Here is a 26,778-nt window from a genome sequence, read left to right as displayed (position 1 = left end):
CCGTCGCAGTTTGGCTACACAGAACGCTAAGTTAGCCTGTAAAACTTCAATTCAATTCGTTTTATTACTTCTGCTGCCGCTTCAGTTTTCCTATACCGGTCACGCTGCCGTGGAACAAAATGGCGTGGTAGTAACTAATGGTGTCGACCCGCGCGCACCTAATCGCGGGTGCTGAACAGCAGCATGGAACTGTTTTGGAACGTGCGCGAACGGCGACGGTAGCAACAGCCAGAAAGCGGAAAGACCTTGTATTGGCCACCCCTCGCCTTTTCCTTCTCCGCGGTTTATCCCTTTCCCCGAAACAACTCCTTCACTCGTACTACTGCTACTGGCAAGACCAAACTTTGATCTTAGCTACAAGGCCAAGCAGCGACCTGCGCTTAACAGCTACACTTGCACAGGTAACCCGTGCCTTCGTAAGGAGACTGTTTTGTAGCATAATTGTAAGCTTAGCGAGGTCTTTCGCGTAGGCGTTCGATTTGCGTTCGTGGCGCAAAAGATCTTAGCTTTTGGACTAGGCGGAGAGACGGACAAAAAACGCCTTCCGGCCAGAGAGGCCTGCGACATGCGACGACAAGGACGGAGAAAAGGTCATTGCTGAGGACGAAGACAATCAAGAGAAGAAGAGCTCTAGGCTACAACAAAGGACGTGGGGGAGGCGCTTCGTAGAGGAAAAGGACAAGGAGGAGGAAAACAAAGAGGAAAATGAAGGGAAGAGCTATGAGAAAGAGATCCTCCGTAGAGAGAAAGGGCAAATAAAACCAAGGAACGGAAAGCTCTCCTCCGCCTCGAAGGATTCGTTGCCGCCGCCACCGCCACCGCCACCGCCGCTGAGCAAGGGCTCGCGCCGCCACCACAGCTGTTGGCGTTACTGCTGCTGTTAGCGATGATGATACTGGTGGTGCTGCTGCAGCTTCGTATGTCTGCACTGGCCGCTGTTTCTGTCGCTGCCGCCCGTGCCGTTGGTTCGACGTTGGGAAGCCGCTTGTCGGGCACCGACTAGCAGGCTGGCTGGATGATAGAGAGGCGGACACGGGCCAGCAGTAACGCCGTTGTCGTCCCGTGGTACACCACAAATGCCACTACTGCCACCACAAGCCTCGTGGTGAATTGGCGAGAAAAGCAAGAGCTCGTCCGGCGGCCTCATCGGTGCTACTGCCACTGCAAGAAGGGCATTCTGCTGCAAGAGCAAACGAAGCCACCATTTCCACCGTCGCATACTAACGCCGCCAGCGGCTAGCGGCCTGAGAGGGGAAAACCGCCAGCGCCATACTCACTGCCAAAGCAAAAGACCTGACCGCCGTCGCTGGATGTCCGTACAGATACTAACGCGCCATACGCATTGAACAACAACACGCAAGCAGAGATAGCAACATTATAAGAGAGCAACCAATTAGAAGGCAGGCCTGCTCGGAACCAACGGCAAACAAATAACCGGAACAGCGACAGATCACTTACTCACCGTTACTGCTTGCACATGACCCATATGACTCTTCTGGAAGGAGAAGGCACGTCTGTTTGGCGCATATAGAATACCAACAAAAACAACGGAACTGAGAGAGGAAGGGAGGCGTTCAGCAATTGGTACGCCACCTTGGTGAGTGACATTGAACTCAAGCAGCTCGCGCGACGTGTGCTCGTTCGCGCGCCTTGCTGTTCTGCTCATTGTGTGCCTTGCTGTTAAGCCGGCAAGAGGACAGCGTCTGACAGTAGCCATACAAGCAAACCAGTATCTAAAAGCTGCAACGATAACGGTTAGTAACAACTAGAATCGAGCCGTTCTACTAATACAGACACGCATGAGCTGCTATTACATGGTGGGACAATAGTTTCGGGGCCCTTGTCCACAGCAACTAGACTACCGGCATTCTAATTCATAACTACCTCCTCATATCGGGATCTCGGATACTTCGGATCTCCGCCTCGATTCCTTGCTATGCGCTTTTTTCGAATCCTTTTCAGACGGTATCATCCATTCTACCTCAGAAGATAAAAAGGAACGTAACAAACAAGGATCAAGCCTTGTTTTCGTACTTCTAAGCATTTACAGTACAGTGTTTGTCTGTAAAGTAAGAAACAACAGTTAGTACAGCGGTAACTTATATATATAAATTAATAAAGGTACATATGTCTATATAGAGATACATTCTCAGCAATAACTGTGCTTTCTCAGACATTGTGGACCGTGATTAGGTGACTTTTCACTACTCGTTAGATCTACAGGTTTAGTCGGGTTATCGATGTAGATCAACAGTTCTTCCAGTGTGCTTTGTGACTGATTAGGATCAGGAGTTGTTTCTGATCGGTTTCAATGAGCTGAGTCAAGACTTGTTCGAAAATAAAAAGCCGTCATCGCCGTTGTCGTGTGCTGTCAGGCAGCGCTAACACAACAACAACGGAACCAAGATGCATCAGACGTGGGGATACTCCGAGTGCAACGGTATGTTAATCTCTGTCTTCGGACATTTTTATTGGACATAATTTGTTCACGTTTTGTTGTTCCGATGATTTCAACGACATTATTTTACCGCTCATTTGACAGCGTCATATTATTGTTGTTGTGTGTACAAAGTAGTGAACTTCTCCAGGTAGCCACTTCAACTATACAGGAAAAAACTTGTCTTAGGGGCCACTACTGTTTAAGCTGTAAAGTAGAGGGGTACAACTGTGCCTACGTTCCATAAAGTCATCACGGCTACTGTGAAATCGCAAATAGAAAACGTTAAAAAACGCCTGTGTACCAAGCGCGAAACACAATGTTGGCGCGATTATGTGAAAAGACCGTAGGATCAATGTAAAAGGGTAATAAAGCGCTACTGATTTGCATAAGGGAAGCGCTCCTAGAGAAGTTAAATTTGTAGCTATAAACGTTCTCGTGCTATTATGATTCTTACTATAAATTTATTCCATAATCGACGCTTTCCCCTTTTCCTATGAACATACACGAAATCTTCTTCCGGCTTGTTAGATATACAGCCTCACCACCTATTGGGAGTACAACTATTTGTTGTGAATGCTCCAACGTAAACGTCCGCTTATACACGGAACTATCTGTTTATAATATCAATTCCATTGTACCAGTCCTTAAGTTTCGTTTTAGTGGAAGCGTTTTCATATATCTTCTAGTAAAAATTCGTCTCGTTTATTATTCCTAGCACTATAACGATTCGCTTGTACTCAATCATTATTGCATATACGACCCCCTTTACTATACAACAGTAAATTGCAGTAGCTTGTAACAAAAACCTTTATTCTAGTGAAGACTTCGTTACCATATTTTCGTTATGTATTCAAGATTGCGTTCTACAACGATCGTCTGAAATCCGGTGAAATTACTCAGTAACGGTGTGTCGTCGTTTGTTTTTTACAATTGTCCTGGATGTGAATCGAGCCCCTCACGACGTCCTTGAACCATCTCCTGTAGAGATTATTATGTTTGAGCAGAGTCACTTGAAATAGGGAAAAAGATTACAAATGCCGTTCAGCCGAACTTTAGTTGCTACGTTTCACTAACTATACTCATTTACGCATTTACTGGGCCTTCAAATAAAGTCGAGCCCCAATAATCATTTATAACGCATAATCTTATAGTGAATACCTGAAACAAACTGGCATCATTGCTATTTCAGTTTAATTCAGATAGATTTTGATCGTTGTATTTTATCAAAATGTATTTAGCTGGGTATACAAATTATAAAGAGATCGGCAACTGTGGGAAAATGTCAGTTCCAGCATAGTTGTACGATAGAAACTCTATTTACAGTCATCTTTCGTTCACCTTTTATTCCTCTGTTTATCTTACATCTCATAAACAGTCACTGTTTCTGGAACGATTTGTGTTACATATGGGCAATATACTAATGTTTCTACTCAAGCTATCTTTAGGGATTTGGTTTTAACCTACCGTTTTCTCTATAGCTGCATCAACGCCCATTTAACATATTTAAGAAGCACAGAAGCGAATCTCTAATATGTTTGTACCAAACGAGAAGCAATGATATCTGAAAGTAGAAATACCTATGACACTGTGACAGCGACGGCTTCAAGCTCTTCCCTCAAATATATTACTTCGTTGGTGCTCATGGTACATGTAGAGATTATGAACAGCAGTTTTACATAAAATGACTTTTAAGTAAGCACATCAAATTGTATCAATTGGTAATGTACGCCACGTGCAATAAGATGGCCAGGTAGCAAAGTGTTTTCGTCTGCTAGCGCAGGCGCAGTCTAAAACGGCACTCTCCCCAGTTCTGAGTGCAAAAAATAGCATAAGGTAAACATTTTTCGGTTATTGGCACGGCGATGATTTAAAGCGATATTTGTCTGAGTTGAATGGCCTAAAGCGGCAGTCGATTCGCTGTTTGCATTTTCTCCCACGCTTTTTATCCCCTCTGTTATACGACGATTGTTGATAATTTAGCATAAATTGTAGGGGCCAACGTAAAGTATGGCCAGGCTGGAGCAGTTCAAGATGAGCAGCAGATAATACATGTGTATATGTTTGGTAAAATCTGAATGTCCTATTGTATCTGCATCACGAGCAGACCTTAACCACCTTGTCTCAACGGCGTAGTAGCTTTATTCTGGGTCGGCGTACAAGAGCGCCGACCCAGAATAAAGCTAGCTAAAATCAGATTAGAAACAAGGCTAGAAGTTTTGGCGATATAACCAGCTCCTGCTCAGGTGGATTGACTCTGTCGTTATTAGATTTGCCACTGCGGTAAAAAAAAAAAAGGAGCTGTATGGCAGTTTTTATAAAGCTTCTTTCCAGCAGTGGTATGTATCTCTCTGGGATAAAAATCGATCAAACAGTTGTTCTGGGTTGCTGCAGCCCGATCCGCTGGGGTTGTGGATATGGACAATCGTATGATCGGACATGCTTAGACACCTGCTTTTGTCTTCATTACCGATTATCCTTCGCGTTTAGTGCAAACGGAACTGTACCACCAGTGGGATAAAAAACGTTGCACGACACACACGGAAGACCTTGAGCTGGCTGAGCGCAGCTAAAAAGGAGTCCGCGCTGGTACAAAGACGTGTATGAAAATGCAAAAATTTCAGTAGTACGCAGCATGTATGTATGACAGATAGTTATTCGGTTATAGTTCCAGTGATAGTAGCACAGCTGGTTACCCTTTGCAAATACAGAAATGTACCAGAGGAGGATATAACGGATGTGTTAACATGTGCGAAACACCAAAACGTGTTCATGATACTCGCTTAACAGTCAGAATAGGATGCTTATGAAAGAGATATGCCTACTCCCTGTCATTCTGCCCTAGAGTTTATACCTCTCAGGGTTAAACACACACAAATGCGAATTTTTTATCATAACAAACCAATTACTGCCTGAAGTAACGTCTAACTGCTCAGCAGGTACGAGATGTAAAATGCGAAAAGCAGCTATTGAATTGTAGAAATAATAAAATGATTAATATTTGTTGTTTTGCTGACTATGGAACATAGCGCCGTCTATTTGAAAAGTGCACTTGGAGGTCAACGATCCCCTACACGCAAGGCCGTTAAACCTGCAAAGTAGCTGGTATAAAAATGATTTTGCGTACGTTTAAAATTATTATTAATTATAGTTCCTCTTGGCTTTTACACTGTTACAGCCCGTTCAAACGTGTCGTTCGCTTTCTGATTTATTTCTAGTCTCATATTATTTTGAGAGAGAATAACGCGGAGCGAACCTTTCACACTGAACCTAATGTATCACTCTAAGTTAGGTGATTTAAACGTGAAGTAAATAGGACAGCATAAATATCAAGAGACTATTACCGTCCAAAGAATGGCAGTTATGCGGCAAATGTGAGCTCAGGATACCAGGAAAAAAAATCCTTCTCGTTTCTATCCTATCAAAGGTTCGAAGGAAAGCACAAGGTTGAAAACAGATAGCAGCGATAGAAAGCGCGCGAACGTTTAAAATGCATAGTAAGTTGTGCTAATCAAACACATCATATGGTCTTAGTAACCATAGTGCAATGAATGAGACAGCTTAGAAACAGCTTTTGCAAGCATCGGGACACATCATCATTTCTACAAAGCCTTTTATGGTCTGATATAAAATGAAGAAGCAACGTAACGTATTTGCTGGAACACGTCCAGATCGACGTTGCTGCTGCTCGAAGCTGACAAATTTATTCAGCTGAATTGAAAACCGTATTACATTGGCTTGAATTAGTATCTGATTAATGCTAAATGACATATATCTATCCCGCTGTGACATTTGATAATGACGCTTTTTTGTAAACACAACATCACCTATAGAATATGAGCAGTAATACTAGCAGCCATAATAGAAGAGCGCTTCGTGTGATGATGTTTTAACTTCCGTGAATATGCTGGCTAGAAAATGAGCCTGTACATTTAAACTTACACGTTTTGTTATTAAAAATCAGTTATCCTTGTAGTAAGCCTAAATCTCTTTTGGGACCTCACGTTGCCCGTGGTACAACTTAGACAATAGCAAAGCTATAGTAACTAAAGCTGCCTCATCGACAAGTGGTTAAATTATGATGCTATTTATTACTGTTAAAAATGAGTGGGAAAGGCGGTTTTTTTCGTTTTGGTACAGCAAGCCCACAAGCTGGCTGACGGGCATCGAATCGGAACACAATATAGCTATATTTAATTCGTAGCGTGATTCACCATGTGACTTTCGTACCAAGACCGCTTGTCACATATACAGGTATATAAAGGTGCACACACTTTAAGGTTACCTCAAAGTTCTCTGCCTTGGAGTCTAGGACTAAAGGGTACAGAAATGCTCAAAGTATGTTTTACAGCGGGTTCTACCCCGCTATTTAACCGTCTATGTTGTTCAGTTCCTTAGAGACAATAATTTTAACCCCGGGTTCGAATTTATGCCGCTGGCAGACGTGTGCATTGCTTATTTAAATTATCTGCCCTACGGTGGAGGATGCCAAATACCAACTATAATTAATAATGGAGTTTTTTAATCAGCCGGTTAATCCCGCTGTGTCCACAAAGCTATTGGAATAGGCCAGAGGCCACTGTTAAGGCTGTTTCGAAATTAGGCAGCGGTTGGGAAGCCGTTGGATAGTAATTGACGCCTCCACGTTCGACGTCACCGACTGTAAATCGCCGTCGCTAACATCTACCCCTGGAAAGCTTGGCGGGTAGCAGACATGATAATGAAGACACATGTTGCATTATTACTCAACACTATAGGAAATAATAGAAGCCGGGGTAACAAAATTTACCGCAGTAGCAAATAGAAAGACCTGGAATATAAGAGGGCCATGGGCAATTTCGTTGTGCCAACGACAGCAGCGTTATGACACCCTGGTCCGTTCAGGAAATGTCTAGGTCTATTTAGCCGAGTTGAAGTTACCGCTTCAGAGCCTCGACACCATTCCCGCTGCTGACGCTCGTAGGAGATCGAGTTCTCAAAGACATCCGAAGGTAGACACCGTTAATTTTCACTCGTGCTGGTCAGAGGATCAGCTTTAGATACGCGTATTTGGCGTCTCTATAGGAACTATTCTATGATGCCCTACTTTGGGTTAGTGTTGGCACCAGTGCAGAGCCGAAGGGGCTCCGGATACTCAAGAATATCTGCGCATAGTATAAGAGTAATGCTTTTTTCGCTGTCGCGGAATTCATTGAACACCTGCTAGTTCAGTTGACAGAAAAAGTGGCATCGACGAAGCAGCATCGTAAGCCTAAAATTTGAACCTATGTTTGACGACATAACGTTCAATTGTACTGCGCATTGCAAGATGGCCACGCATGGGTTTAATTAAATCCAATGTTAGGTGTTTCCCTATTACTGCAAAACAACACGATGCGGATGGCTATAGCACAGTTTTCGTATTTTCGGTAAGTAACAAGTCGATTTCATAAATCGTCAACGTTTAAAATAATATGAACATTTTCTATTTATATAATACCACGAATTATGTGCGGCAACGGATAAGGTTCTGCATTGAAGCTGCCAACACTATCGAATTGTTTCTACTACTAACAACTGCTAAGCTGATCACGGCTTAAATATTGCTGAAGGCACATGCTCATTAAAAACGTTATTTGCCCTGAAATAAATTCTGTGTTTGTAGGCAATAACACATGTTGTAATCTCGTGAGATTTTGCGCAGTGCCCCACTACCATGATCTGTTCATAGCGACAATCCTACAAGTTAGCTTGCTGAATGCCCCAGCGGTCAAGTTCCTTAACAACCGTAAAACGAAACAGTTGCAACTGTAGGTCTAGCAAGCTTCTTTTATTTGCCCCGGGCGGTGTGACCTATTTCCAACGACACCAGGCAGTTACGCTTTAGAGCCGTCGTAGCCAGCTGCTAATACCAGGGCCAAACTCAGCTTGAGAAGCGACTCTGTAGCGCTAACACGACTGTTGTTGGAAGCGCCAGTATTATCGCGTAAGCCCTCTAGAAATAGACTTATAGAACTACTTATGCGTTATAGAAAAGTTGTTTAGTTTATGAATGTGTACCGTACAACCGGGTACTGTATATATTCATATACGTATATATATATATTTCATTACAGCCGTTAGTGTTGTTTTGTACAATGCTTTTATTGATTTCCGATACAATGCCTATTAACGCAGTTTGCTGTGACCTTAATTTTTTGTTCATTAATTCACATTGGTGGACACGTCCAGGAACACGCCAGCAGCACCCTCAACCAATGTACGTTGTGTGACAAGGTTTGTCATTATAGCTGATAACTGTAGTAGCGTCGCTTCGAAACTGTTTCACAGTTGTCAAACCGTTTTTATTTGCGAAAAACCACCGTTGGCAAAACAATCGATGATCCTTGTCTAGTTGGAATAAACGTTATTGTAAATTAAGCTAGTTGAAAGTTTTATATAATTCTGAGGAAAAATTAAGCAAGTAAAGTAGTTAAAAATTAATTTTTTCATATAACAGTTTTATGCTTCGATCGGAAAAGGTTTCGAAGATCGGAAGGAAAGGAAACAACGTTGACTTAGCGATACGTATCATTGCACCGTTTACGAGCATCAAATGAGACCCTACACGTCATCGAGTACGCGAATATTTAGAGTACAGAATAATTCGGATTACGCCAAATTTAATCAACTCTCTTGACGCGGAACTTTGTCTAGCAGGATAAAGATTATAATACAATATATAATAATAATTATTATTATAATAACAAATAAAAATTATTTATATATGCACTATTGTTCTGCAACGAGCAAGACTCAAAATCAAGGCACCGAGCTGCCATCAGCCACGTACTGCTAGCCACGCTATGAAGACTCCACAATTTTTCTGCAACAGATCACATGCATGCCGTTACTTTAAGTTCAGCGAGTCAGCTGAGTGGCCTACGCGTAGACGATCAAAGCGCCCGTACTGAAATTATCCTTATCACAGAGTTTATAATAAACCCTGTATAGTGTTTTACGATGGCATACATTTCTGTCACACATAACCGTGTTTCTTCGATCGCGGAAAATAATGCGTACCTAACTTATATATATGTATATATTCGTGTCTAGAGTGAGTTACGAGGTACTGGGGTTACTGTATCCTATTTGCGCTACGCATACTTACATTAATCCTTTTTTATTTCGCAGACAGATCTTTGAGTTGTCCTTCGATATTGCTTCAGAGACTTGGCTTACTCTGGACATCGCTCGAATCTTTCCCGCGGTCCCTCCAAGCTTTACAGTTCAACACCTGCATTAGCACTATTACAAAATATTCTGATATTCAGCAGCACGAAACAGATGCATTTATTCGAATTCGAGAATTTACACAACTTCAAGTTAGCTAACAAAACTTCAACTAGTTAGAGGTCATGTCGTCACCGCTGTAGAACTTTAACACGCAACCTCCAGATGTGCCCCTCAGAAACTGGTAAAGTATTGGTTTAGATCGCTAGCTCTGTGACTTTTCTTACGAGCTTGCTTCTCTTGTATATAATTTATTAGCCACTGAGGTATGACCCATCAGATTAACAAACCGTTACGTGACCATGCGAATCTGTCCGCATCTCCAACTCACGTCTGAGGAGAGTTGAAATCCAATTTTCTCCGAAGCTGACCTCATTTTTATACTACTATTAATAAGCTTACATCAGCTCGGTAAGAACGGTAGAGCGTCTTCGTTTATCGCCTGTAGTCGGCATGATACGCACGCGGATCTCTCGTAATTTCTCCATAAGTGTATCTGTAAATTGCCAATAGCGGTTCGTCTCCTGTGGTGTATGCGTAACAAGTCAAGGTATTAGTTGGCAATATTTGCTAACCGTCTTCGCATAGTGAATTTGATAACACAAATAAGTATGTTTGGTCTGCAAAAAAATACATACGGAAGCAACGTTTGATAGAAAAGATAAGTTCAACCAGAAACTGCCTCGTTTCTGACCAGGGACTGCTGTATGATGCCTCTACGGAAGCTAACAAAAATAGACTGGCTGAATCCGGTGCTTTCTACTGGTTTTACGCTTAAAGCTGCCTTTGTGACCCAGCTGCTAGAGTTCCGAGTTTGAGGGAGTGGCTTTTATCATGAACAAAAATAGTAACGCCGGTTATTTATAGTTGACGCCAAATCGAAGCCTACGATGTGGTGCTCCTGTTTGTCGTTCTGTTTTTATGGTGTTGGGTAGAACTGCGTATCGCGTACATGTTTCCCATGTGTTGTTTCTTTTTGCTAAACGGCTACATATCGTTAGGCATATCTGCATGTCTAATGCTTGAATTCACATGCGCTGGCATTGTATGGATCTAGAACGACGCCTGTACACGCGGTGGTCAGATTACTCGCACAATAAATCTTCGTTTGTTACTTAAATAAGATGGATAGTCACAGTAGAATCGACATAGCCTCGAGCTGAACAAGGGACGTGCAACGGATTACGTGAGCTGAAAAAGATACCGGTTTATTATTATTATTATTGCTAATGTTATTTAATATACGTTCAGAAAAGCGCAAAACTTTGCTAGCCTTTCAAAAACCTGAGTTAAATTGTTGTGTCAGCAGACGGGTTTTATTCTAGCGTGCCTATGCTACACCATTATATCAATGGCACTTTTACAAGCAGAATGCCGCCTGTTTCGAAGCACGCAGGATATGTATCGTTTCGTGACTCTGCTTAGAACAGCAGAAGATTTAATCTAGGTAAGAAAAGAGCAGCTCGTTGGATCGACTTGAGAACAAATAGACGCTGAACGCTGACGATATAGAAAGAGATGGCTTAATTGCAGCTGCCACGCACGCCACAGCGTGACAGGCGACCAAATGGATGACTTGAGGAAGATAAACATAAACCTATAATTATTCAGTACTCTCGAAAGCTTCCTAGTTTCCTAGTCGCCGTACGCATAAGCCAACCGAAGTGGCCATGAACCAAGTGCTGATGATGAACCCACAATCATCTGACCGTTCGATAGCAGTTGCTATTATTTCTGCAGCAAACGCTTTTACATTACGTTTTGATGAGTGGCAGTCTTCTTTTCGTCTCGTTCAGGTCGGTAAACGTAAATATCTATACTAGCGTCACCGTAGCAGATTACAACAGTCGAACGTTTCTCCGCAGCGTTGATGTTGGCGCCACGCTACTGAAGACAACTGGCGATAGGCTAGCGAAAAGATTGGCCAGCATCGCGTGCACCGGGGAGAACGGTTACTTGCTTGTTGAAACGCCTGTTTAGGAATAACGAACGGCAAACGTTATAAGCCTAGTATTTGGCCACGTCAGCTAGTATAAGCTACGTTATATGAGTTACATATAATATTTGAATAGAACTAAATTCACTGTTGGGAGTAACGTTACTAGAATAGAACGACTTTAAGGCCTAAAGTTCATGGAGATTGCTTTAGTTGGAATAAGGTTGCTGAGCCTAAAGTGGAGGAAGCTATTCAGATAGTAAAACTATTTCCTCTGCCATTTTGCGCAGCGTATATCACAGTTGATCAAAACAAATCAACACCAAAAGACCTTTCATTTATCTTTCCAGATTACGTGCGAGTGCTATCAACATTTACCTCTGCGTGATCTCTGTGCATTCCCCTTCGATATTATCCGACATTATGTTCATTTCTATATGCGCCAGGCATCGTAATATGTACGGTCCAACCTATAATCGAAGCACTAACCTCCTGAGAAGCCGTGAGCACGTTTTCTGTGTTGATCCCGTCTGTCTGACTGGCTTCAACATCAGCACCAGCAACAATTTTTATTCGAAGTTATTGAAATTCTCTCGGTAAGCGGCCTATAATGACAGCACTATAAGAAGTTTAAGTGTAGTATGTTTAAGTATCTGTTTATTATAAACAAAGCCGAGCTCTCGACCAAGTGAAGGGCAATAAAAGGGGCGTGCGGCATTTACTGAGCACTCGAAAACACAGAACGTTAGATCCATAACAGACGCAGCAGAGATCTGCCCAGTCATGTTGGCTGTAACATACAGGCATAGGTGCTATAACTGAAATGCAGCATGGCATCGACGCAACAAAAAGGTCATACGACAGCTATATTCTAACGCTTATTTGCTCGTCCTTTTGCTTATTCTGTAGTAAAAACAAAAAAAAAAAGACAAATGAGATTTAAAAATTAAGCTCGGAAATGCTTACAACGGATGCGCGAACAGCGACCTCACGTATCAATCCTGATGACATTACGTACCGGAGCTGTGCACTCAAATACCACGTGCTACTGTTGAGGCACGTTTATAAATCTATGATAAATATAGAATATATTTCACTGCAGTGAAAAGTAACGGAATACCGGTCGGCTTGTCTTGTAAAATCATATAAAGGAGCATTTCATACCAAGCAAAATTGCCATGCGTACTTTGTGCTAACCTTAAGTTGTTTTGTGATCTACATGGTTGAATGCGATTGCAGCTGCTAATAGATCTAGTTTTTAATTTGAAAAATGGTTTCAGTCAAAGGAATACATCCTCATGGCAGAGAAGAGAAGATTGCATCAAGCAACATTTGTCATTGACATCTTGTCCAAGTACCTTGGTCTTCTTCAGTGTCTTTTCCTTTCGTTGGAGCGAAGCACAGAAATACTGCGTTGCCTTGGTTCGACACTGTTTGTTGTGGACCCTGTAAATCGTTATATTGTACTCTACTTCTCCCAGATCCAAGAAGGGTTCAGTCGGTTCGGAGACGAGATTAGGCCATTACAGTTGTATGCTGCAATCTGACTTAGTACCTTCGTTTCAGATCAAACTTATAGGTACGAAGGCACTTGAGGGCTATAGGAAAATGTCGCGTTGCAGCTTGACCGGTACTACTTCACAGGCGCCGCTTTCTTCGAGCCCAAAGAGAAAAGGGTTGGCTTGGCAGCTTTTAACTTTAGACATAATGCTTTTACTTTGCTTTTGTTCTAAGGTAATTCAGGTAATTTGTTCAGCTCATGCAGATCCTATGAGGAAAGGTGGAAAAGCCTGGCCCTGCAACTGGACCTAACCCCATGGATTTTTCTTTGTGGAATCAGAAGGCAGTTACTTAGTTCCTGGTGCTGAAAACGTTTATTAGCGCAGGGAAAAAAAATTCAGGGACAATATCGCATCTTGGTAGCTATACCGGAACTAAAGGTTGAACTCCTTCTAGCCCTTATAAAAGTAAACGTACCTGTAGAGTTTGTTTGGTACATTTACAACTAGATGCTATCGAATGACCGGCATCAAGCCCAAATGGAACGTGTCAAAATTAAGCTGACTTCCGCAGAGCGGGTACGCTGCGAAGAAGGAGATTGTTCACGAAGAGTTTTTGTAGAACGACGTACTATTCGCTCTTGAGATCGCTTTCGTCTATTGCAAAATCGGTTTCCATTAGGAACAAGTACCACGGTTGATACATGTTGTATAGATCTCCATCCTAGAAATATACAATAAGGTGGACCTGGGGCTTTTCATTGAGCTTGACCGCCTTCAGCATGCGTCACCGCGAGCAGGCATTGGAGCCTTTAGTAATGGAATATACAATACGGAAGCCTTAATAAAGAACCAATGGACCGCTCAGGACACATTCAGTGATTGATAAGCGGTTTGAGTATTAGTTCAATGAGCCGACACGCTCGTTGGCTCCCGGCTGCACGGCACTGACACAGCGAAGCGATCACGTAACTGCTTGCTAGGTTCCCAACCAGCCCTTTTGTTTCATTCTGATTGGAAGCCGCCGAGACGAATTTAGTTTCGAGTAGGATTTTATTTGGCAAACGGACAGGTCGGTTTCGTTGCCGGAAACAGCGCCGGCTTGTAGGAAATACACTGCCAGTAGTAGAGCTTGTCTATTTGGCGATGATTGGTTGGTGCTGCGAAACCGATGCCATTAAGTTGTCAAGGTCGTCCATACAAAGACGCGCTGCTAAGCTGCTACTGACGTTGTTCCTGTTACGAACGTTAACGGCAGAGTCAATGATGACGTAGAACTCCTGACTATATTCTCGTGGTCCTTCCATCAGACGTTATTATTGCCACTTGTTCGATACAACATTTTCAAAGGGTATTGCGTCGCACGCTCTTGCTGGCTTTTATTGCTTGCTGCCAATGTCAGTCGAAATGTTTAAGCAAACTTATCAAAGAAATGAACAAACTAAAAGCGGGCAAGGACCAATAGAAAGGATTCGGCTAGTTAACGAACATGGAGTAACTATAATAGGAAGAAGATAACATATTCCCTTCACATAGTCAGGGTTCATTTATAGGTGAAGGATGAGCAAGTATGGCGCAAAATTGATTTTACATCAACGATCTGCAATCAAGGATCCCGTTTCTCGACATAGTTTCGGTGTACAGGCACGGACTCTACGTAATTGGCAAGTGAGTGTTCGCCCCCTTCGATGGTGATATCTAATCGAATGCAGTATGTTACGGTATTTGACTTCGAGAGGTATGGCCTATGATGATTTCCTGCCAAATGTATGAGTATCGAGCGCACCACTTACTATAGTTGTTGTTCACGAAGCATTCTCTAGGCTTCCCGTAGTGCTTCTAACTAACACTCACGTTCCGGAACTATTCCACCAATCATCCTGTAGCACACTGTCGTCGAATATCGTCTTCTAGCCGAAGCCTTATTAAGGTTGGGGTAATAGGACCAAGATTCGGTACCGTTGCTTTGCTCCTGTCGGAAAAATAGTTTGACGTGTTGAGCTGATTAGACCAGAATATTTTGCCTGACTGTACATATCACTATGCAGCGTGCGTGACGCGGAGCCTGCCTGCGATGTTATATAATATAACTGCGCTTTTACATAGAGCCGCGTCACCTTCTAGACGATGTAGCTTTAATGAAAGATGGTTTAGCATGTCGTGTATTATGTATGTGGAACCTACTAATCGATCCGGGAGTGCGGATTGGGTCTCGGATCGACGGGGTCGTTTACGTAGACGAAAATAGAGAGCTTGTTCAGTACTGGTTTGCACTACTAGTACTATCAATTGTTCTTACTTGTATAACCCTTAAAAGATGGTAACTGGAAGAAGGCGTTCATAATGAACAAACAGTAACCGAACTGGCCTAAAAACTCCTCGATATCGGTCCTCTGAGTATCAATTTATTTGAGTAACTAACTGCCGACTGTTGTTACTCGAGTTTGTTGCCTATAAGCAGGCTACCTATTGTAGTGGTGCCTCACAATTGTTGAGCACATTAAGCTTATACTCCTGCAGTATGGACAATAGATCCTGTGCCGCCCCTTTTCGGATAGTAAATATTTTGTTATACGTGCATTTGTCGTGCGGAGTCGAACCGTTAATACTATTAAATGTTCGATCCTGAATATAACTCAGTAAATTTATTAAAACTTGGAGATTCGAAACTGATCGAAGATTATAACGTTAGCTTATACTATTCATTACCCGTATTATAATTATTATTGGCGTCATGCCTATAGAACGCTCTCGATAAATATATGTTGTACATAAAATGGGTTGCTCAACAATATTATAGTAAACTAAAAAACACCACAGGCTGTTTGTTCATCGTCAGGGAAATGCTTCTAAGTTTATTTTCTGTTACTTAACTGCCATGTCTTACAAAGACAACACCGGCCCGATCAGCTACGTTCCGCAAAATACGGAACTATCATATAATAGATCTCAGTCAGCGTATCGGAACAGATACAAACAGTAAAGTAAGCGCTTCGAATACCTACTGCCGTACCAATATGTATTTACATATGATATTTTTAATAGTAAGGCAAGGGTTACTTAAGCACTCTATTTTCTATTCATTTTGGTATTTGTCATATTGATTGTGCATACAAAAACATGTGGATACGCTGCCTATACTAGGTAGGTTATTAGATCACCCTACTCGTTGCCCTCGCGGTTCGGTCGGGATATACTTTAAACCTGAAACTCTTGAGATTTACACGTTTCGGCCGAATTTCGTTACCGAGTACCGATCTAATGATAATAATAATCGCTTACAGTATCAGGGATTATCTTACACCGCTACGTTGCAGTAACGGTGAAAATCATGTGCTACGGCTCTTAGCGCCCGCCGCTCGGAACAACACGTTCCTCTTTTATAGCCTTCGTAGTAAAAACAGCAGGACTGCTATCGATGATGTCAGTCACTATAGCATAGCAATTGAGCTAACAGGGTGAACAACATTAGCACTTGTTTGCGGTAGCGATAATACCCTTTGTTTACAGAAAACGACAGATACACTTTCGTATAATGCAGGCGGCTATAAGATGCGCCCATGTAGCAGTATTTATACATTGTCTTATGAGGAAAATGAGTGTTCAGCATTGTTCAGACAACCGGCCAGAACGAAAAGCTGGTCAGCGCTATCCATAGGCCGGGTGTTGCCGACCGGACGTCCAGTGAGAAATGCTATTTCCACGGTCTCTGTTTTTACTTTTTGTGGATTAGAGAATCGCCATCAGGGCTCGCTGTTAATCAGCGACAGCACTGCAATGTCAAGCCGTAGGATGCGAGGTGGGGCATGAATACGACCAGAAAAACTGTAACAGCTTCAGGAGTCGACAGCAAGCTCTGTCAACGGCGTTGCGCCATGTCGGTTTCTGCTGCACTGCTGTCAACGGCGCCAAATCGCGTGTCCAAGCATAGCGGGCCCTTTACAATGATTTTGACCTGATACAATATATCTGCCTGTGTATAAATAGCAAACATTGCAGGACATATCAAACAGAATTGGCCTCGTGTTGCTAGTACTGCTGACGGGTAGTACCAATATTCGTATTGAATTTCGACTAATAGAAAATGCCATATGTCACTCGAAACGGCAGTCATTAGACTGATTGGGCCATCTGTATAATATATAACTCAGGCTGCAAATAGGACGACGGACCACAAACTTCGATTCCGGATTAAAGAATTAGATAGAGCTATTGGAATCCGGACAATTTTTGAATGAAAATTCCTACTCTGTATTGTTGCATTGGCTGGTAACCTTAAATGAAGCCCAAATATGCTACTTGTCTGTATGTCAGTGTTGTATGACACCTTAATATGAAGCCTTTTTTTGGTCCTCTACGCTGTGCGGCTACTCTGGCCTCTGATTTTTACTTTTCAGTTTCTAGCAAACGCTATTCGTATACCGTTTTGTAGCAAGTTGTGGCGATATTATTACAGTGATACTATAGCTACGATAACGCAAATCTAATAAAAAAGATCTTGGCGAGCGCACTCTACCTATAATAATAACAACACACAAAAATCGGAGGTATCTGTAAATACATAGTAGATTGACTTTTTAACGATGAGTCGTTTAAAATACCGAAGCAGGATCCTTGCAATTATAACCTTTATATGAGATTAAGGATTGCCAACAGTGTTATTTCACTCTGAATACTATAGGAACATTTAGTTACACCACTCTACTTAAATTGCCAATTATACCCATTATGGAAAAACTTGAGCTTTGAAAGAATGCCCCGTTATGTTGTGACGTCTACATATGTAGGACTTTTGTCGAGCCTTCGAATCTATGGAACGCTTTTTACTCAAGGTGTTTTTCACGATTAATTTCTGCACTACGGTATGACAGTGTGGTCATAGGAAGAGAAATCGTTCTTACTTTCGCTCACCTCTTGATTGCTTCGATAATAAAATTTTTCTTCCTGTTCTGCTTCTAAATATGCCCCCGTCGGCGTTCGTTCGTAAATTGTATGCAGCACTCAGTCTGAAGCTCAGGTAAATGGGAGCACAAAGTTCTGATGATTACGTTGACTGCGTTCAACTAAAACATTGGCTTACTGTTTTGGCTACAAGATACACCTTTCTACTACTCGTAGACTACCTAAACAGCATTGCGCCCTACTCTACTACACATTAGTAACAGCTTCAATTTCATGATCATCTTGAAAACCTAATAATGTTAGCTTATAAATCCGTTGCCGGATACAACAAGGCAGCAGAGGCAGGGCGCGCCTCCTAGACAAAGATTAACTGGCAACGACGTTCAAATTTTGCTCGTGGTATTCCGTATTTCAAAGGCCACGCTTTGCCTGCGTATGTTTACACTGGTAATGCTGCGTCAGTTCATTGAGAGCACGTTCTTCTCCGCTCGCATGAGCAAGTGACGCTTTGCCATCGTTCCACATAGGCCTTCTGTACGTCTACGAATGCCATAGATCAGCTACCAAACAGGATTACATTGATGGAACGTAGTAACAGCCCGATAAAATATCGAGGGGTTATCTGTCAGAGCACTCTCTCAAAATATGCCTCTTTTGTCGTTATTGTGGACGCGTGTGACGGGCTGCTATAGCTTACAGATAGTAAGTTTACTTGCCTCGTTGGATTCACCCACGCTCCTGACGGCACGGATGCTTCTCGTTATAAAAAATTACGCGAGACATGGCCCTGTACCATTTGGACAAGATATGCCGCAGATCCCACTGAACATCGCCCGCTTGAAAGATGCCTGTAAACGCCCTTGTATGATAGATCAATACACAATCAAATATTCCTGCACCTGAATAAGGCCGACGATTTCCACAAGCAGGGCCAAGTAGTTTACCGTACCTGTTATATAATTTTTGAGTTTACTCAGCGCTGAATGTGGCTACGTCACGAACCTTGTTTGTTGAGTCAATGAATTTTGTTGATGCTTACTTTTTGTTTAGTGTTACCTGTTATGTTATCTCTTGTTGATGTTTATTATTAACTTCATATTTTTTACTTTTATTCATTTTAAGTTTTTCTTCACATTTCACTTTTACGTTACGTAGACAAACTGTGAAGGAGCATATTTTTCCAAATAATAAAATCATTATATTTTTGCTTAGAAAGACTGCGCCTGTTGCCTATTGGGTTCAATAGTAAATGCCGTGTGTACATATAACAGAAACTTATTGAATAATCCTTTCTGCAGATTGAGTTAACCATATACCCAGTGGCAATCGTCTACGACGCGATTCGGATAGCCATCTGAAATATCGCTCGCCGGCAATGTTGTAGTCCAAGGAGTATTGTCTCCGTTGTACTGGAACACCTAGTTACCTCTTTCATTCATAATTAGATATGCATGCAAAGCCACTGCACAGACGCTCCACGAGCATATTACGCTTATATATGTACTTAATATAAAAGTGCAACTTACGGAAGTAAATATTCGGAGCCGGTAAACGGCCGGATGCAAAAGTTACATCTTATTTATAACAATATAGATTTAGTTGCCTGTAAAATGGATATAAGTCAATATATAAAAGACGATCAGAATTCCGACATCTTTATAGTTAACTCACAACCCAGTATGATTTTTACTCACTGAACAAAACATACCGTCGTTGACCATACGTTGCCGTCATTTGACGGTATATATAAGAGCCGAACTTATCGCCAATGGAGGAGCGCTTCGCCTATTCAATTTACTAAATGAGCGATAAAATTTTGGTCTCAGGAAGCGTCGTTCGGCAAAAAAACTCCCGGAGAATCTGCGGTCGACATTCCCCTGGTTCGTCCTTGGTCCTAATAAAAAGTACAGCGCGTGCCGGCTTTGACATTGGCGGTACGAGTGATTTGTTCATGTACAAAAAATATGCTCATTTCAACCTTTCCCTTCATTTTATTTAAGGCTATCTATCAACGTAAGCTGTAAAACTCCATGCTGTTCCTTCTCGAGTTTTGAAGGAAACCATAAAGTTAATTCGCTACGGATGGTTATAAACGTAGTCTTGATTCTCAATACGATTATTGACCAGAAACAAAATACGCTGTCCTCTATTTTTCTATAAAATTTCATTTTGAATTAACCAAGCCTTTCTTAGTAAACATGTCTTAGTTTTACACAATCACTCGTATTATTGTCTACATAAAATGAACGCACAAAGAGGACGTCGACTTAATAGGTGACTTGTCTATATTTATATCGTGCATAAAAACATCTGTTACGTGACAAACAGCCAAAATAGGACGTACTCGAAATTTTCCATTGAAAAGTAAATAGCCACACGTGTCCGAGCAGAGCACCTTCTTTGTGATATGCTTTTCATTCTGTAAGGCGAACATATTATGGACCCAATTTTACGATTGCTTTCTGCAATTGCCTAGTGAATTGAATGCTTTCCACATGAGTCACTCTTGACTAGGAAGGACTCGTAAAACCCACTGACCCGTATAGGTTCGCTACACAGCTTCATGACAGGATTATTACGCACTGATCTTTAGTCGGCCCTGACTAAACTATAGCAACTATTGGCACAATCGTCGAACATAGTAGAAGTTTTGCCCAGGGGCTCCAGTTTCCATTTGGTTATTTCAAGCAATCAGTTAAAAAAGCAGTCGTCCTGCTATCTTCATTCGTCGAATGACGATGCTATCAGAACTGTCTCGCTCATAAACGAAGCAAGTACTAAGGATGCCGAGTTTGGAAGGTAACAAGACTATGATGGCTTCTAAATGAAGTATAGTAAATATCTAAGGATGATAATAATAACTTGACTTCTCTACTTAATATATGTAAGTACAAAGCAGTGTGTATCACCACAACCGAGTTAGACCCGTATATCAGCAATACTCATCAGTCAGAAACTTTATTTAGACCATGAATGTTTTATATACCTTACTGTTCATTTGCCGGTGCATGTTAAAATTGAACCACTTCCAATTACCCTATCCGTACAAGTTATTGAACATGGAATCTCCTACCCACATATGCTTAAACTGAACATATTCATCTATTATTACTATGACCAATTCGAATAGAAAGAAACTCCGTTGTTTTCGTTCGATAGTGAATCTTTGACGTGAATCTCTCGCTGCAACGCCATCGGGATATCAGTAGAATTCGAAAAAAGTTGTGAATGAAGGAAATACGCTGAGATAGATCTTTTGGACGATACCTGATGACGACGGGCCCGAATAAGAATTACTAAGTGGATTCGAGATAGATTGAGGACCATTACGGGCTCTTCGGAGGCGTCTGCCCTGCCGTTGATATAAGGCCGTGGGTGTAGATAGTTCTATGAGGGCATTCATCGCTTCAATGTAATATATGCCTTGCGCCCCGGTCGTGCTTCTGTCCGCCAATCCCATCACTGCCTATGACTGCTATAGGAGTTGGCAACTGGATGCCAGTAGAACTAGACAGATTCCCCGAACAAGGGTGGATGACCCTGCGATTATACAAGCACCGCTTTATTTTCGTCGGGTTTATATCCTTCTAATAAGAGCTGACCAGGCGATAATCGCGTAACACCTAATTTGCTGGGAATAGTGCGACCCGTAAAGATGATTTTCCAGACTGCAAAATTGAATCCAGTCACACGTAGGTGTTTGGATTTCCGAAAGCAATTTCCTATAGTTTGGTACAGGTAAAAATCTATAGGTGAGGTAGTATTTTATACAAATATGTCATTATCACCAGTGAACAGACATCTGACCTTCGATGTCAAGGGTCGCCTGCGGTGTCACATACTTACAGAGCTCATCACCGTAACACATTTATTGCAGTAAGATGCGCATGTTCTGTATGCGATGGAAGTGTAGAGTCTGACTAGTAATCCTTGCTCACTCCCATGTTTATCTATATCGAACTAAGGGTATATTTCATATTATTTGTGGTGGTAGTCATGCTACTGATGTTTTTTCTCACTAGCAGAGAATCGTTGTGTGGCTGACCTATGACTCATCTACTGAGAGCCTGGCTTGGAAGACTATATTACGTTTGTTTTAGCTAACAGAAACTTATAACCAGCTAGGTTACCTCGGTGTTGTGCACGTACTATACAACATACGAACAGATGATATCGTACTTTGAGTTTTGCTTATGATTGTAGAAATCCGTTAGCATGAACTTCGCCATCTTACGTATATACCAAATTAGCTGGAAGATTCTCGTACGTTTCAATAACTTGGCAGTAACTAATTACATTGGGACGTATAATACGCGCCAAGAGGCTTCGATTGTCGGCGTTTCTTGTCGGATAGCCGGCAGTCGGCCGCATAAAAGGGTAAACTACGAATTGAGAGGAACAGAAAGTTCCTATATTAATAATTTTATAGGATTTTCTTTATAAGATGGTATTTTTGAAACGTGTATACATGTAGTTATGTTATTGACCGAGATTTTGGTAGATCTTTTTCTTGATCGACCTACTCCAACTGGAAGATAATAATACAACGGCAGTGAGTATGTAAATGGATAGAAATATGGCTAAATCTCATAGATTAACTCCTGGTTTTTCGAGTTATCAAAGCTATATACACTATTAGTGCGCTATATTCTCCTCACTTTATATGATATTTGCCCGTAGCAGTCAATTGATTTTGTATCTTCAATCTCTTATTAGTGAGCTCTACTGAGCGCGCAACATGTAGATGTATTCGACGATTCTGCTATTAGGGGCAACGTGGCAGGTGAGGTACATTCGCTAGGTAGAGTTTACTCTGAAGTAGCCTAGAACTATTTTCATGTTAGACGATTTCACTTTAATATCAGGGCAATTGCAATTCGGTTCAACTTTGCCGTCTTCATTTTTGTAACAGCTATCACTCCGACTAAATTGTTACACGCCGTTATTACTCCTAGTTATTACTATGAAAGTAACTTTCATGAACAGGACTTCCAGGTTGCCGTTCACAATCGAGAAATAAACGATTATGGTATTAATTAGCTACAACAAAGAATATAGCCTAGTAACCTGGATCGGACGTTACGTAAACGGCATTACGAATAAACACATGAAACAGCCATTGGTAAACAGAACGAATGAATTATGGATCATCATGCGGTGAACAGGAACTGTCAACTTTGGATATCTACAATTCATTTTTTACCGCTGCTGCCATTGTCCAGTCCTCTGATTAAGAGTTACTGACGTGTGCATGTGTGTGCATACTTGACCCGCGAGAAAATCGCAAAAATTGTTGCCCTTTGCCATAAAGGCCGATTTTAGCCAATTTTTTCTTGAACTCAATCAAAAGACGCGAGTTTTTGGGATCTATACGCCCCACCAATTTTGTGCCCCGCGACCTTCTTCTGATAAATTTAAGCACATAAGCATAATATGACCACTATGTGCTCAGCGCACAGTCGGCGACCATATAATTGTTATCCTTAAATGCATTATCATCTTTTTTTAACTTCATCTGTAAACACGAGCAAAATAACTGCACTGGATTGTTTATTAAAAAAATACGATTAACAATACGAACAAAGTTTGTGTTTAGATGGAACTTCATTTGTGTATGGATAGTTCCCCTATTTCTAGCAGTAATATCAACCAGGCTCGAACGTGTGATGGGGCAATCGATGAATGTGAAGAACTCGATTTTTGATAACAACGGTCTGTCATTGTTTGCGGTTCTGCCTTGTGCTCGGAACGGCTGGAAGCATTGAAGTAAACATCTACGTTTGTTATCGATTCCTTCAGATCTTAATGCGGTGTAGCGTTTCTGTATGCTAACGATGCTGGTGAAAATGTTTGCTAGAACGTAGAACATCTAACAAGAAAAACACTTCAGCTTTATGACGTATAAATGGGATTATCTGCATGATGTATCGAAAATTGCTCTGTAAATTTCCCTATAAGGCAATGCCGTTTGACGAGCGAGAGTAGGCTTTATAAGTTATACACTTTCGATGCGTTAAAGGTAGTACCGATTAATGATCTTAGTGCACCCTTCCATTTCACTAGATTATTCCAAATTCGGCCAAGTTTTTCACCGGGATGTATATAAAACCTAAACTATTATATAATAGCTGCATAAGTAGAGAAATAATGGAAAAGGTAACGCTTGTCGATGTTTTGATCTGCTATAGAACGAAATCTCTGTTAGAGTAATACTCTACGAGATATTAGATTTTCTTATATTCAGCTTTCTGCTATCTGTATATACACTTGCCTATTATTCTAGAGCTTACGCAATCAGCAGTAAAATCAACGTCGTGAGCAGTCGTCAAGCAGAAACCCATTTTGGTGGGCGTTTAGAACGTTTGCTACATCGCATGAAACAGTGCACATTATCGTAGCTTCGCCACATCCCACCATTAAAGGCACTAAAACGAATAGGGGACACGACCGCGGATAGTTGACCAGGCGCAAAAAATGGGTCAGCCAACCAAGAGGTCTGATAAATTTATCAACAAAAGCGAGAACTGATCCGAATCTCTTGTGGTGAACAAAAGAAAAGGAGTAATCCTCGATAATGATTCCAGCGTTTCGACAGAGCTCAGTAGTGAACGTAGTATAGTCTAATAGACAAACAAACGTTGGAAGGGAGAATAAGGACGTTCCGTCAAAGAGTTGTTCACACATGACTGCTGTTGACTGGTCAAGGTCACCATGCAGCCTTGGAAGGCCTTTATTGGTAAGTGAAAATCAAGTCAGGCCACTACTGAACGCTGGATGGCGGCGTCCACAGCACGTACGCACTCCCACTCGAGGAAAAGTCCCATCAAAATGTAGCAAGACATGCGCTAGGCAAGTTAACTAGTGAAACTAGAAAAGTTGACGGGACTACTCTCACCTGAAGTATCTTTATAAAAAATTCAGTTGTTAGAAAGGCTTCTATTTAGGTGAAGATGGCTAAAGCTGCATTTTGTGCTAACGGAGGCGGATAAAACGTGCTCCAAGGGTCTGTGGCAATGAGACTCTTTGACTTATTTCGTTTTAAGGTTTAGAGTTGTACCCGTTTAGCTATATCGGCTTTCAGTGATGATTTAGTCGTCTAGAGTCCACTCTGTGAGCTCACTCGTGAGTCCGCACCAAGTCGGATGCTCTCGACATCATAAATCATCATAAAATCATCATAAATTAGAGCATTTCGTGGATACTTCGTTTGATAGCGGTCCTCTTCTCCTGGAAAGACCAACTCTTGTCTCTTGAGACAAGGGGACAAAAGCTGTTCGTTGGCAAATGCTTGCCGAAATGCGTCAGTTTTGATTTCAGTTTAAATGCTTCATTGGTACCCTCTATTCTGTCGCGGCCTTACAAAAGAAATCTATTAGTAACAACGTTTTAAGTCCATTCCGCCAGCTTCCGGCACTCGTAGGCCTTCGTCAGCAATGTATGGATTCGGTCTTGAATATTGTTCAGTACCCAGAATGTTGCTACTAGTTTTTTCGAAGCCGGTTTGCATTTTGTGCATCGGTTTATCTCCCTTGTTCCGCTGTTGTTATATTTATTATTACTACTAGTTTTTCATTTCTAGTTATAACACAACGTATCGTCAGTCGTTAATTGCGGTGATAAAAAAAATTTCGCTAACATCTGAATGTACTTACAAGCAGCCGCGACTTCTACACCCAGCAGACAAACTTCCATCCGTAGACAAGCTACACAGATTTGCTCAATTACAGATACCGGCTGTAGCTCGTTATTAGGTAGTCTCGAACCGAGCGCAGGTAAGAGCGCCTGGTTCTGAAGCTACCCAAACCTAAAAGCCTCTGCTCTTTTCGATTTGTTGCCTCACAAGTTCAGCGTCCACGTTCAGTTAGCCTTCTATCGCCCAACTCTTGGAACCCACTGTCTCTATGATAACCACGAAACCATAGATATCGGGCACATACAAAGACGGAACTTGAGCGACTTCAAACAGAAAGAATAGTAACAATTGCAAAGGGAAAATATTTCGTTGCTGCAATGAAACTTGTTTCAGGTCGCAGAGTTATTCACGAGTAAAGTACGTTAAGGTAGAAATAGAAGAAGGAAGGGCAAACTCACTATAGTATAGTTATTTATAAGGAAAGTTTAATAATACGTCGACTTTCACACAGATTTTGAATTCCAACTACAGACGTTTGCTAGAGTGTGCACATCATTTCATAATGCATCGTGTATACGGTTTTAAGTTAAAGGTCTCTCATCGTATCTGCAGAAGGCCTGGACAATAGTAAATGAGGTAGTTATACGAATGTGTCATCTGTAATGAAACTTGAAATGAAAAGGATCAACCTGATGCCACGTAAATATGCTCAGAAGGTCCTTGCATTACTATAGTGATAATGTATTTGCCTGGCAATCGGAAAAACGTAGACATAGTGTAGGCTTGAATCTGGGCGTGACCTCATTTGAGTCCTCGATCAAATATGAGCGAGCTAACAAAATCATGCTATTGAAGATAATTGATGTAATAGTCAAATGACGAGTAAATGGAGGAAGCGGATGGATTATCGGCTAACTTATCGGGAGATATTCACACTCAAAGGTTAGACACACTTTCGGCCTACTCGATCATTGCTTCGATACAAAACTACTAGATTTTATCGTGAGTCACCTAGGTGATAAAAGATTCATCTCGCCTGGGTAAGTATACCTATATATATCAAGTGTAACTTTGCTACGTTACATATGTGATAAAACTACACAATATACATGCACGATTA

At 41.6% G+C, this 26,778-nt stretch overlaps 1 protein-coding gene and 1 long non-coding RNA gene across 25 annotated transcripts in view; one reads left to right on the top strand and one right to left on the bottom strand.

The window, feature by feature from the left end:
* Window positions 1-394: 394 nt before the first annotated feature.
* LOC111248279 (carbonic anhydrase 2-like) overlaps window positions 395-26,778 on the top strand; it is a 64,097-nt gene continuing 37,713 nt past the window's right edge. The window contains exons 1-3 of one of the 6 annotated variants that reach the window (XM_022800357.2): window positions 395-1,754; window positions 1,963-2,069; window positions 2,284-2,440. In XM_022800357.2, the coding sequence (XP_022656092.1) occupies window positions 2,407-2,440 (34 nt within the window). In that variant the 5' untranslated portion in view covers window positions 395-1,754; window positions 1,963-2,069; window positions 2,284-2,406. Of the gene's footprint in view, window positions 1,755-1,962; window positions 2,441-20,793; window positions 20,825-26,778 lie in introns of those variants that run through there. The other 5 variants (XM_022800356.2, XM_022800359.2, XM_022800358.2 and 2 more) reach the window with 5 other exon arrangements.
* Window positions 2,446-19,017, bottom strand: LOC111248280 (uncharacterized). Of its 19 annotated transcripts, none has more exons than XR_015325376.1 (8): window positions 18,035-19,017; window positions 14,917-15,095; window positions 12,114-12,243; window positions 11,447-11,660; window positions 10,020-10,879; window positions 9,567-9,703; window positions 3,905-9,281; window positions 2,446-3,449 (listed from the first exon to the last, which is right to left on the bottom strand). It is a non-coding gene; the product is annotated as an uncharacterized LOC111248280 (long non-coding RNA). The 19 variants fall into 19 exon arrangements; XR_015325368.1 differs by having other exon boundaries at window positions 2,446-2,985; window positions 3,247-3,449; window positions 9,567-10,879; window positions 18,035-19,010; XR_015325369.1 differs by having other exon boundaries at window positions 2,446-2,985; window positions 3,273-3,449; window positions 9,567-10,879; window positions 18,035-19,010.

Source organism: Varroa destructor, unplaced genomic scaffold, assembly GCF_002443255.2.
Source record: "Varroa destructor unplaced genomic scaffold, Vdes_3.0 BEIS01000003.1, whole genome shotgun sequence".
Taxonomy (NCBI): domain Eukaryota; kingdom Metazoa; phylum Arthropoda; class Arachnida; order Mesostigmata; family Varroidae; genus Varroa; species Varroa destructor.
This window is presented reverse-complemented; position numbering and strand designations above follow the sequence as displayed.